Source organism: Dendrobates tinctorius, unplaced genomic scaffold, assembly GCF_039654945.1.
Source record: "Dendrobates tinctorius isolate UK_male_01 unplaced genomic scaffold, ASM3965494v1 ptg000035l, whole genome shotgun sequence".
NCBI classification, from domain to species: domain Eukaryota; kingdom Metazoa; phylum Chordata; class Amphibia; order Anura; family Dendrobatidae; genus Dendrobates; species Dendrobates tinctorius.
Genome location: NW_027361703.1, coordinates 26,121,766 through 26,135,824, shown reverse-complemented (window position 1 = coordinate 26,135,824; position 14,059 = coordinate 26,121,766). Strand labels below are relative to the sequence as shown.

At 38.4% G+C, this 14,059-nt stretch overlaps 1 protein-coding gene across 1 annotated transcript in view; it reads left to right on the top strand.

The window, feature by feature from the left end:
• Window positions 1–856: 856 nt before the first annotated feature.
• WNT2 (Wnt family member 2) overlaps window positions 857–14,059 on the top strand; it is a 180,947-nt gene continuing 167,744 nt past the window's right edge. The window contains 2 exon segments of the mRNA XM_073573351.1: window positions 857–1,112; window positions 1,115–1,205. Of these exon segments, the coding sequence (XP_073429452.1) occupies window positions 1,076–1,112; window positions 1,115–1,205 (128 nt within the window). The 5' untranslated portion in view covers window positions 857–1,075.

Genomic DNA, 14,059 nt, shown 5'->3' with positions numbered 1-14,059 from the left:
TATAAAGATGTTTAGGCCAGTGTTTCATGTCTCACGTTATCACATTTTTCTGTAACACCTATTATCTGATGTTTTTGACCTTGAAAGAAACATTCCTTTTGACCCGTGTTCATGTAAGTCATTTATTTTTCCTTGTCTTTCTTTTGTTGAGTTTTGTAGTACATTACCATTAAACACAATTTTTAGATTTGATTCTGTTTGGGACCCATTTACTAATAGATCTTAGTGCTATAGCTTATGTATGTTTTGGAGCATTTCATGTTAAATGGCGGAATGCATTTTCTTCTTAGCTAGAGTACTCTGCATTAATTTGTGACCATGATGAATATCATAAGAGTGTGGCAAATGCACAGCACAAGAAAATGATCTCAAAGTCCTAGCAATGTTACCAACGATCTTGAATTTAATTAGTCGCTACTTGGCTCTGCAGTCACATTTGCAGCATAAAAGGAGTGCACTTTAATTACAATACGGTTTCACAAGTTGCTTCTCTATTTTTCTGTGACTTTGACACAAGGAGGAATGCGAAACAGTGAAAACACAGCTTAGGATACATTGTCAGCTTTCTGGACTACAGTTTAAAGCAGGGGGACACATGGATCATATTAATATCGTATTTTCATACACTTTTGTTTGACCGGATCCTGTTTGGGTTTCAGGATGCTGAGAGGTGACTTCAGGGTTTTATTGTCAATCAGAGGTGTCCTTTGCAGCCCTCCCTTCTCTAACCTCTCTTGTCTTTTGACATCATTCTATCCATCAGTGTAATACACCCACCCATTCTGCAGGCAACGTCCATCAGCTCCAGAACGGTCCTTCCACTGCTCAGGAGAGATGAAATAAGCTTACCTCTCGCTCTCTTCCCCACTAACCATTTAATTCCGAGACGGAGCTGAAGTCATTTGAGAATGTTCCAAGTCATTTTTTTTTTTTAGCCGTAGTTTTTAATTTCATATTACAGTAGTTGATCCGAGCCTGACAAAGAACTGTAGGCTTCAGATACCTTACAAGACTTATTTCCTATGTTCAGTCCTGAAATAGTAACCTTCTTAACCTTTTTTTCTTTTTGTCTCTAATGGGATTTTCTGTGCTAATATTGATATGCAGTGAGGGATTTTTAATATGAGCACCTTGTTCCTGGACATCTGGTTTGTTGCTTCTGTCATCTTGCTGTTTGTCACACCTGAAGCAACTACTTCATGGTGGTAAGTCTTTAGTTCTGTTTTTAACTGTTTCTTTGTATGATATAGTAGTATAATTAATAAAGGGTATATTTTGTTGTGTAGGGAGATTTTTTTTCTTCATCAAATTGAAAATATGATCCACTCACTGGTCTTCTCTGTCTGGTAACACACTAGTTAATTTGGTTTCATAGCAGCTGTACAGTATGTCTAATTTCTAGCTTATGGTCATAAAATGTTCAGTTGTAATCGTATTCATCTTTTGGTCAGGTGCGTGTGGGTGAATACTTGTAACATGCGTTCAAGCTTTTTGACATATGTTGTTTTTTTAATTAAAATATTTTCTATATTTTTTACCCCTTGAGAACATACATATTACTTGTCCCTTTAAGCTTCTACTTTCTTTTGGCATGTATATCAGCCGAGCAGTGTGATTTATCTGGTGAAATCTGGAATATGCAGGGGAGCTCAGCATTTTAATGATGATTTAGTCTTAACCAGATAGTGCTATAATAATCTCTTCTAGCTGCCCAAATATAGCGCCGTCTAATTCTTCCATTGCTAATGAAATAGACATCACAACTTGTCGTGCAATGGTGCTGTTATTGATCAGCAGATGTTATCCTATGGTATACAACTGGTTAAAAGAATTGCTCTATATACTGAAAGGGTCAAATTACTTTTACCAGTGATACACATATTATCAAAAAATTCTGAATCATTTCCAAATTTACGACCCAACATGAACTGTTACCATTTTTTCCACTGCATCATCATCATACGCACTCTCTTAAGCATGCCTATTGGCCGTTAATATACATTTGAGACATTTTAAAGATGGATTCCTATTTCAAATCAGGGATAAATGTGTTCTGATTTTTAAAATATTGTTTAGGGCTGGCAAAAAGAAGAGAGAGAGATGTATTGTTTTGGGTTTTTATTTAAATGCCACTATACTGATAGCTTGATTTCCTTTGACTGATATAGCTTATCAAGCCATGCCTATCACTAATTAACTGATTGATGTTGAAGACTCCATACATCCTTTATATGGAATATTCTGACTTAATGAAAAATATGAGTAGCTTAATGGTTTAATTGACTGGATTAATATTAAAAAAAATAAGATAATAGAGTATAAATATTAAAAGATACGTAGGACCCCACACTCAGAAATCCTTCTTTTAGGTGAACTCATAAGGCAATGTATTTGACTTTTAAGGTGCCTTTCTAAACTTTCTTTGCTAATAGAGAACATCTGGGTAGAGATGATGTAATCTCCCTTTTAAGACTTGTCTATAATGATATGCTTCCAGAGTGTACACTGCATACTGATTTTTACTCATTTATTTTTTGCTTACGTTTTCCTCCAGTCTCTTCTTTTCTTTTTTTCGAAGTCTACCTGCAGCTTCTTTGCTGTCATTGGAAATAACACTGTGTAATAAGACAGCCAGTGAATTGTTAGTGACCTAACATGACTTTAGAATTTTTCAAGTCATTTGTTATATTTGCAAGAACTGGTATTTGTTAGTATGCTTTTTCAACACACACATACTTGTGTACTTAGCTAATGTACCATATTTTTAAATGTTAAATGCAAATGATAAGACTGAATAGCGAGAATATTGACCTCATAGCGGATAATTGACTTTTTCAGTTCTTCTCTGTTAGCTTATAAAAATTCCTTAACTTTGAACTTCACTTTCAGTAAAGATATAATCTAGATATAATTGATTTTAAGAATGCTTTTAATTCACTTAATTTCATTATTCTATTTCTTCTATTCTTATACAAACTTTAGCAATTTGCTAATACTGTCAATAATTGATTACATTGTGTTTTTTTTACAGTTGTCAAATAATTCAGAGATAAAGTATTAGGACAATCATAAACTATATGGTACACATTTATAGTTTTTACATTCTTTACTGGAAAAGTACAGCAGTTTAGAATGAAATAAAATTTAATGCATCGCACGTCCAGTTTACTGATCTGCTCAGTAGTATGTAATTAACTTTATGTAAGAATATATTTTGTGGCTGTTAGTGGAAAATTATGCCTTTCAGAAGTTGCATTATTATTTGCTGACTTTTATAATAATCCAGTTTTCCAAATTCTGTCAGGCTCTGTGTATAACACACATAATCAGAATATAATTAGTTTATTTTAAATACTTACATCAGTCGTAAAGCTAGTATCCCAAATTGGCGTTGAAAGGTGCCCCAGCAGGCCATAGACTTACAGATAATTTAATTTAAAATCTGACATCTGCAATGGTCAGCAATTATATTGGGCACGTAAATGTTTTAAAGTCTCCTATGGCAAATAAGTGGGATCTGTATCTGTTAGGAATCGGTGAGCTTTACAGGTGCTTTGTGTTTCTACTGTTTTTGAGAAATCATCATGCAAATTCTGTCAGATTAAAATCAAATCAATATCTATTCATAAATCACTTATCAGGGTTTCTTGTTAACTATGTATCAGTTTCAGAAATAATTTCCATTAAATTACACCATAATTGTGTGCAAATCGCTGCTGGTCGAGAACTTAATTAAAAGGGTTGTTGTAGATAAAGTTTAGAAGCCGACTATCATAAAGATTAAAGCTTGATAATGTACATTACAATTACAGTGCTCCAAATCTCTAGCATTTTTTTGTTTCTAGTGCCTTTTTTATGGTGTTTGTTTAGTAACCAAGTATCCTTGTGTATATATATAGATTAGGCAGGCTGTAGATTTCCTTATTTAATGTGTTTCCACACCACCTTCTATTGCTGCTGCTGGGTTTATTGTTTTACTGCTTACAGATCACTTGTCAATTACGTTGCAGTCTCAACTACATTCAAATGTTTATATATTATGCACTAAGCGCTCCCATTCACATTAAAGACAACTGAACCCACTTTTATCGACAGGTTCGGTTGTCAGTCTAATGTGTTTGAAGGTGTCGGCTAAATGATGGAAAGGAGAGTTGTTGATCGCACATGGTCGATTTCAATTTGCCGATCACATCGTTCTTCCCGATATAAGCCACCTGCCGACATGTCAACCGGTAGCTCACCCATAGAGAACACATGAGTGTTTGGCCGAGCGAGCGCTTCTGTGTAGGGGGGTGTCGGCTTAACCATCGTTCGTCTGACAGCTATCTAATGCCTATGGCCAACATAATAGGTAAAGAGCAACAACCAATTCAGATTTGATTGATAACATACCATTCCTCTATTAATTAATGCTATGCTGACCTGATAAAAATATTTTTGCGTATGAATGAATAGAAAGTTTATTGGGATCTTCTCAGAACAGAAAATTTGTGACTACTGCTACTTGATAGTTCTCATTGTGAAATCTCCAAAAGTGTCCTCACTAGCTCCCTAATTTTGTAATTTTTACTTGGAACCTTATGCTAATGAAATCTATCCAGTCAAGGTTTAAGTCAAGCTGTCAACTCTGTATTGCCACTTTATGGGTATGTTTCCATGGTCAGGAAATGCTGCGGATTGGACGCTGCGTGCAGCCGCGGAGTACAATACACAGTGGCCAGATGTTACAGCACAGTGGAGGGGAATTTATTAAATCCCATCTCCACTATGCGTTCAAAGACACAGGTGGCAGACCTGTGTATAAGCACATGCGGCGGGTCTTTATAGACTGCGGGAATGTCTATTTATCTTGCGGAGACGCTCACTGCAAGATAAATTACACAGTCTATGTATAGGATGCAGTGATTCCGCATGTGTTCAATGAACACATGCGGAATCACCACAAGTACAAAAGCCGGCAGCGCTTTGGGCAGAGCTGTGTCCAAAGCGCTGCATATACGCCATGTGTAAACATACCCTATATGGCTTTATTGATGCCTGTTTGTTAAGGAATCCCACATGTATTCAGCCTGTCTACAAGTCGCAAATCATGCAGCTGAGACGACGAAAACTAAATCTCCGAGCACACCAAAATACTCGGAGATCACCCGAACATGCTTCTGGAGACCCGAGCAACAAGTATACTCGCTCATCACTACTAATAAACAATATTCTTCATCTAGTTAGTTATTGCTTTCTCAAGGAGCATTTGATAGACCAACTTTGCAGGATTTAGCTATATAGTGCACCAATTTCTTCCATTTCCACCATTAATTTTTTTGAAAAATTTGATATTCCGACTGTTTGCTGACCATACTATTTGGTTTACCTTTCTAGAAGCAACACTTTAATATTCTTAGCTGTACATTTGATGCATTGTCATCCATACAAATTAATTCATAATCACAAAAATATTTTCTATAAATATCAAAAATTGCATTGCTAGTTCTCCACTCCTTTTCTCTTGTCAACTTCTTGAGCAGGGCTCTATCATGTAAAAACATCCAATGCCTATTTAGCATTGGGGTTCTCAGTTTAGATCACTTTTATGTTTGGGCTCAAGGTGTTGATAGGTCATGTGTTTTGCTTATTTTCTATGAGAAAAGTGTCCAAAATTTTGGAACACTGTACTAGTGTTCTCTGAGTTTTGAGGTAATAATTGCATCTTCCATGGCCTTTTATTTTGCACATAGTCATATATTGTAAATGAGTGGGGTAAATTTTGGGGTTTTTTTTAAGCAAGTATGGTTTATTGTTCTTGATCAATGTTTGTTTGTGATTTATTACTGAACACCACTTTAATTTTATCAACCAGACTCCATGATTGCTTCTTTGTAGCTCATTGTTAACTTTTTTTCTTACAAGTGTTTTTTTTGTGGTTTTCAATTGACTTTGTTAATATATATTTAATTCCAGCTTACTGTGCGGTTTTCATATAGTTCTTCCTTGAGTCACCCATGCATATTAGAATATATAGGCCAAAACTGCCAATATGATCGATGACAATCTAATGTGTGTGGGATCCTCCTAACATGATTCTGGCATATCTGATTCTAGACAGCTAATCATTTTGTTTTGGCAAAATAATTCACCGGTCAGAGGCCCACCAACAGGTCATGTTTTCAGGATTTCCTTAGTATTGCACAGGTGATGGAATTAATGCTTGAGCAGGTGTTGAAATCACCTGTGCAATGCTAAGGATATCCTGAAAACTTGACCTGTTGGTGGGTCTTGAGGACTAGAGTTGAGAAACACTGCTTTAGGGTATGTGCACACGTTGCGGATTTGCTGCGGAACCGCAGCAGATTTGCAAGTGTGTGACCAACCAATGTAATTAAATAGGAAAAAATAAGCTGTGTACATGCTGTGGAAAATTCCACACAGAATCTGCAGAGGTTTATTTTCTGCAGCATGTCAATTCTTTTTGCGGATCCGCATGCGTTCTTACACCCATTCCATTAATGAAATCCGCAGGGCTAAAAATGCATGCCAATCTGCAATCAGCACAAAAAAGGCACAAAATCCAGAAAAAAAAGGTGGATTTTTACCTGCGTTTTCTGCTAAGAGATGCAGATTCCGTGCAGAAAATTCTGCAGGCAAATCTGCAACGTGTGCACATACCCTTAGTCTTCCTGTATGATTTGTTCTTATAACCTTCCAGTACTGTTTTGTACTTGTTCCATATTTATACACACAGCTGAATGCAAGCAATCACCATCTTTTTCCACATTGTTTCTGTTGATAACAATGATAATAGTGTCTGAAAGCAGACTAATGATGATGATCAAGTAAATGCAAGCTAATTGAAGTTTGTTAAACAACCTATTCATGCAGGCCGACCAAAAATTTAAGCACTCAGAATGATTGCTAATATGATCTTTCTGTTCAGTATCATTGTTATCGGAGGCACATCTCCTGTTTACATAGGTTGATGCTCTGTCAATGACAATGATTTTTATTCCGACATGAATAATACAATCACACATTGAATGGGTGTTTTGATCTTTCATTAGGTGATCAATGTCATGTTTACATGAACCGATCAATGAACAAGTGTTTCAACAGAAGAGTGAGTTGCAGGTTGTATTGCCGTTAAGGTAAAAAAAAAGCATTGGAAAAAGCAAGTGATCAAGCTTGCGAGTGTTTTGTTCCAAATACCTGTGTGCATTGTTGGGTTCATATCTACCTAACACTTTAAATGTACTTTTTTATGTTCAGGTCACTGCAGTGTTGTACCTTACTGTAGTTATGCTTGTTTATTGTAGCTACTGTATATCTAAATGGTTAAGCACATTGTACTAAATAGATATATTGTAAGATATCAATGAGGTTTACCAGAGTTATGAGTTTTTAGGGTGTTGCAAAGGTAATGAATTATAGGTGTAAGTACCCAATTAAGTAATTTTAAATAGCAGTTTTAGGAGGCTTGCCATGCTTTGCAAACAGAGCGGCAAGATGCAGGTTGTATTGCAGCCAAGGAAAAGAAAGCATCTTGAAAAGCGACTGGAAAGGCAAGTGAGTATCTTTTTATCTCAACTGTGTGACTAGAGATTCAATGACTTTGGATTTAAGTAGTTTAGAAGAGAGTGACGTGTATTTATTTACTGATTTTATCAGTACATATTCTTGTTTGTTATCTGTGCCATCTCCAGTAGAAAAACGAGGCTCTACGATTTATAATGCTATCCAGTGTACATATTGTTGCATGTATGCTATCTTTGAACAGCTGTTAGATGGTGCATACTGCTATGCATGCTCAGATGCACTGACAACATGGAAAGGAGTTTGCTGCTCACTGAGCAGGTGTTAACTGGGCTTGATGTTGGAGAGGATGGTAACATGGAGCTGCAGGACAATGAGGTAGCTAGTTGAGTGATAGAAGGAAGGGTAGAGGGAAAAGTGTCAGGGAAGCTAGTCCTGATCTGGCACACCACAGTGTCAGTAGAGGGATAGCACTGCTGCAGCAAAACATGTCCTCTGAAAGCCAGGGTGGAAGTGTCTGCTCCAGTTACGAGGCAAATGGGAATGCAGGGCAGGTCAGATAAGTACTTGTAGTGTGGTATTCAATTAGGAAAACAAACAGGGCAATCCGTCATAAAGACCCAGATTGTCAAACAGTGTGTTGTCGTCTTGGCGCTCAAATTCAAAACATCACAGATTGGATTGACAGATTACTGGGATGGTGAGGACCAAGCGGTCATGAAGGCACATTGATATCAATGATGAAGATAGAGGTAGGTAAAGGGTCCTTTAAAATGATTTCAGGGTTTTAGACCATAAGCTCAAGGCAAGGACTTCAAAGGATGTATTCTCTTAAATGCTACACGTGCCACGTCATAGAGGCAGAAGAAATTACAGAGATGAATAAGCAGTTCAGGAATTGGTACAGGAAGGAGGGTTTTCTGGTTCCTACAGAACTGGGCCACCATCTTTGTTGACTAGAGGATCTATGTTTGGGAAGAGCTACACCTCAAAGTGTAGAGTGTCAGCTGTGCTGGGGAAGAAAATTGGCTTGAAGGTTGGAGGAGTGTTTAAACTAAAGAAAGAGGGTGGGGGGGAGAATTACTGTATCAGAGAGGGAGATAAGAGTAGATAGTCACCTGGATATAAGTTATGAAAGTGGGGGTGGCATGGAAGGAAGGGTTAGAGCAGTTAATACAGAGAATAGGAATAGAGATACTTAAGTGCATGTATACTAACAAAATGGACAAATAAGAATGAATATTGTTCGAAGAGAATTATGATATAATGGGGATAACAAAGATGTGGCTGGATGACAGCTATGACTGGGCTGTTAAGCGGGTTATTCATGACTTTTACTGTTTTTGTGTATAGGGCTAAGAACTAACAGGCAGGTAATTGCTACCTACCTGCTTCTCTTGCACAGGGACAATCTCTGGCGGCTCAGACAATGATTTCCTTACTTCATTTCAATTCTCGTCACCAGAGCAACTCTTCAGTTCTGCTCTGTAATGGTGGGTGACCGCAGATATCCTGAGTGACAGCTGGCTACCCACAGTTAGGTTGCGAAAAGCCGGCTATCGGCATGACATCGGCAGTGCTCCACAGTCGACAGAGCAAAGTGGAAGACAATACAAGTTTATCAATAACAATCTTATGTTAGGATATCAAACATTTAACATTAGTTCCCCTAAAAACAAATTTTATTTTATATTCATTGAAATTACCTAAATAGTGACAACATACAAAATGCAATTAAAATACGGTACAGAAACATCTTACTCGGTGTGAAGATGTCTCTGGATAAGTGATCCAACCAAATCAATTTTTGGGCTTGATGTTTCAAGGAAAAAAAAGGATGACAATTTTCCTTAATAATGTCACCTACCTAAGCCGCAGAGGTTGGCACCCTAGACAAATGAGAATGGCGACTCTGCTACTCATTGGCTGACCTTGGTACGCCCTAACCTGTCTGTTGTAGGTGGGTCCGATATCTAAATACCTAAATGTGCCACAATGGAATGTACAATATGATGCTAGACTAATGTGAATCACAGACTGACACTTTAAAAAATTCCAGCTTTCTTATGTGGTCTACCAAAGAAAGATAGGTGTACATGAATGAATGTAATAATGTCCCTAAAACTGAAAACCATATAAACATAGTTGGCGCTCCCGCTCCTCGTCAGCTGTCCCTGGTAGGCCTTGACCTATATATAGTATACCCAAAATTTACTAAAGTGATGTACGTTTAGTTTTCCAGTGTCACATGTCAAAATCCACAATAGGCTATCTCAAAAAGTGCAAGCTGAAGGTTTTACAATGGCCCTCACATTCCCCTGATCTGAACATCAATGAAAATCTGTGGCTAGACCACAAAATAGCAAGACGACCCAGGAATCTCACAGAACTGGAAGAATTTTCCAAGAAAGAAAGGTTGAAAATTTCTCAAGCAAGAATTGAAACACTTGGCTGGCTACAAAAAGTGTGTTCAAGATGTGATGCTTGCAAAGGAGGTGCTACTAATTACTAACCATGCAGGGTGCCCAAATGTTTTCATTGGCCCACTTTCCTTTTTGTAACTTTTAAAATGTAAGATAAATATATATACTATATATATATATATACAGTGCCTACAAGTAGTATTCAACCCCCTGCAGATTTAGCAGGTTTGATAAGATGCAAATAAGTTAGAGCCTTCAAACTTCACACAAGAGCAGGATTTATTAACAGATGCATAAATCTTACAAACCAAAGAGTTATGTTGCTCAGTTAAATTTTAATAAATAATAAATTTTAAACATAAAAGTGTGGGTCAATTATTATTCAACCCCTAGGTTTAATATTTTGTGGAATAACCCTTGTTTGCAATTACAGCTAATAATCGTCTTTTATAAGACCTGATCAGGCCGGCACAGGTCTCTGGAGTTATCTTGGCCCACTCCTCCATGCAGATCTTCTCCAAGTTATCTAGCTTCTTTGGGTGTCTCATGTGGACTTTAATCTTGAGCTCCTTCCACAAGTTTTCAATTGGGTTAAGGTCAGGAGACTGACTAGGCCACTCCAACACCTTGATTTTTTCCCTCTTGAACCAGGCCTTGGTTTTCTTGGCTGTGTGCTTTGGGTCGTTGTCTTGTTGGAAGATGAAATGACGACCCATCTTAAGATCCTTGATGGAGGAGCGGAGGTTCTTGGCCAAAATCGCCAGGTAGGCTGTGCTATCCATCTTCCCATGGATGCGGACCAGATGGCCAGGCCCCTTGGCTGAGAAACAGCCCCACAGCATGATGCTGCCACCACCATGCTTGACTGTAGGGATGGTATTCTTGGGGTCGTATGCAGTGCCATCCAGTCTCCAAACGTCGCGTGTGTGGTTGGCACCAAAGATCTCAATCTTGGTCTCATCAGACCAGAGAACCTTGAACCAGTCTGTCTCAGAGTCCTCCAAGTGATCATGGGCAAACTGTAGATGAGCCTTGACATGACGCTTTGAAAGTAAAAGGTACCTTACGGGCTCGTCTGGAACGGAGACCATTGCGGTGGAGTACGTTACTTATGGTATTGACTGAAACCAATGTCCCCACTGCCATGAGATCTTCCCGGAGCTCCTTCCTTGTTGTCCTTGGGTTAGCCTTGACTCTTCGGACAAGCCTGGCCTCGGCACGGGAGGAAACTTTCAAAGGCTGTCCAGGCCGTGGAAGGCCAACAGTAGTTCCATAAGCCTTCCACTTCCGGATGATGCTCCCAACAGTGGAGACAGGTAGGCCCAACTCCTTGGAAATGGTTTTGTACCCCTTGCCAGCCTTGTGACCCTCCACGATCTTGTCTCTGATGGCCTTGGAATGCTCCTTTGTCTTTCCCATGTTGACCATGTATGAGTGCTGTTCACAAGTTTGGGGAGGGTCTTAAATAGTCAGAAAAGGCTGGAAAAAGATAATTAATCCAAACATGTGAAGCTCATTGTTCTTTGTGCCTGAAATACTTCTTAATACTTTAGGGGAACCAAACAGAATTCTGGTGGTTTGAGGGGTTGAATAATAAATGACCCCCTGAATAAACTTTTCACAATTTAAAAAAAAATTACACAAAGAAATAACATTCTTTTTAGCTGCAGTGCATTTCACACTTCCAGGCTGATCTACAGTCCAAATGTCACAATGCCAAGTTATTTCCGAATGTGTAAACCTGCTAAATCTGCAGGGGGTTGAATACTACTTGTAGGCACTGTATATATATATATATATATATATATATATATATATATATTTTTTTTTTTTTTTTTTTGCCTAAAATACAAAGGAAATGTGTCATCTTTAACTTTTGCCCTTCTAGAGAAAATGTCTTCTTCAAATTGCTTAACTGTTCACAATAATAGTAATTTTGACCAAGGGTACCCAGACATTTACGTGCCACTGCAGTCAGCAACTACCTGCCACTTTTTAGCCTCCATAAACGTCCCATAAAACCCATTTAATTTACAGGTCTATAGTCTATTCAAGTAAGGACTGTACAAATAAGTGCGGGAGAGGGGTTTCTTTATCCTCCATAAAAGCCATCCTGCGTCAGGGGCAGGCATACTATTGGTGCCATCTGTACAACCGCACAGAGGCCCAAGAAGTAAAGAGTCCTACTTCAACCTCTAAAGCAGCTTCAGTCATAAACCAATAAAAGGACCCATGCACTCCTCTTGGACAGAGGCCATCTTCAGTGTGTGTCTGCCACTGTCCTGCCTGACAGTATATGTGAGGCAAATTAAAATATAGAGTCTTAAGTGGAGATAAGGTGAGGGAGAAATAAAGGATAACTAGCTTGTCCCGTGCAAAATTTTTGCACATTGGTCGTTGGGGGCGCAATTTCAGCAAAAGCAAGCTGGTCAAATGTAAATGTATTTCATGAGCTAATGAACACAGACAGGTATTTATATATGTAGATTGGTAATACAATAAATTGTTTTGATTAGTAGAGGCCAAAAAATGTTTTCCGGTTGAGGTGCCACTTGTAGGTCATTGTGTCTTTCTGCAGGTTTATGAAAATGAATGTATAAACTGTATTTAGTGAATGTGTGGTTTGTTTGGCTGTTTTCTTGCTGAAGGGAGCAAATTTACCTTTCAAATGGTGTATCGTGTGTGTGGGGCGAAGTAATGAGCGAAAAAGCAGTGCATGTTTACAAATGTTGGTAGTGTGCTTTGGGGTACTGTGGTGCCACCTGCAGGTCTTTTTTTTTTTTTTACTGCAGGTTCATGAAAATTAATGTTCAAACTGTATTTTGTGATCAAATCATGGATGTGTGGTTTGTTTGGCTATTTTCTTGCTGAAAGGTACAAGTTTACCTTTCAAATGGTGTATCATTTGTGTGTGTGTGGGTGCAGTATGAACGGGGATGCAAAGGAATCACAGAAAAACAGTGTTTGAAATAATAGAATAATAAAATACTGATTTAGGACATGTTATAAGTCTCCGAGTATAAGGGTATGTGCACACATTGCGGATTGTGCTGCGGATTTTGGTAAATCCGCAGGTAACATGACCTGCGTTTTACCTGCGGATTTAGTGCAGATTTCCTGTTGATTTTCTGCAGATTTTGTGCGGATTTCACCTGCGTTTTTACACCTGCAGATTCCTATAATGGAGCAGGTGTAAAACGTTGCGGATTCCACATAAAGAATTGGCATGCTGCGGAAATGAACCCGCAGTGTATCTGCTGCGGATTTTTCCGCAGCACGTGCACAGCGTTTTTTATTTTACATAGGTAAGAATGGTACTGTACAACACAGGAGAATCTGCTCCGGATCCGCAGGGCCAAATCCGCTGCAGATCCGCAGCAGAGTCCGCAACATGTGCACAGACCCTAATGGAAGCAGCAGAAAATATCCCCATAAAGCAAATAGATGAGGTAGCAAATCAGGGAGGAGTAATTATTATAGGTGACGTCAACTACCATGATATAAATCGGGAAGCAGAAACCTGCAGGTTTCACAACTACTGTGGGACCCAACAAGAAAGGGCACTTCTATACCTAATTTTAACCAACAGAACGGACAGAATATCATTTATACAAGTTGAAGATCACTAAGGTAATAGTGAAAAATATATGAATTTTTTTGTAACAAATTGTACTTTATATATATAAAACTGAGTGTATATATGTGTTTGTATCAAGCCACGCCCACTCTACATAATCACCAAGCAGCTTTCATTTCATCAGAGCTACTTAAAAGATGAAAGCTGAGCTGTGATTGTTTGCTATAAGCCACAGTTTTCCTTGCAACCAATCGCTAAGCATCTTTAATTTCACCAGAGCTGTTTAAAAGATGAAAGCTGAGCTGTGATTGGTTGCTGTGAGCAACAGCTTTCCTTGTAGACAGCTGTGCTAACTGAGGCCTTTTATTCTTATCATTTCTATGGTGTTATTGTCCTTCTGTAAAGCTGGAAATAACACAATTTATTGCCGTGCCGACACGGACCACCCTCTGACACAGACTGCAGGGGGAGCTCAGTATCACACAGGATAGGATTAGATACAAAGCTCAGCAGACTGTATCACACAGGATAGGATTAG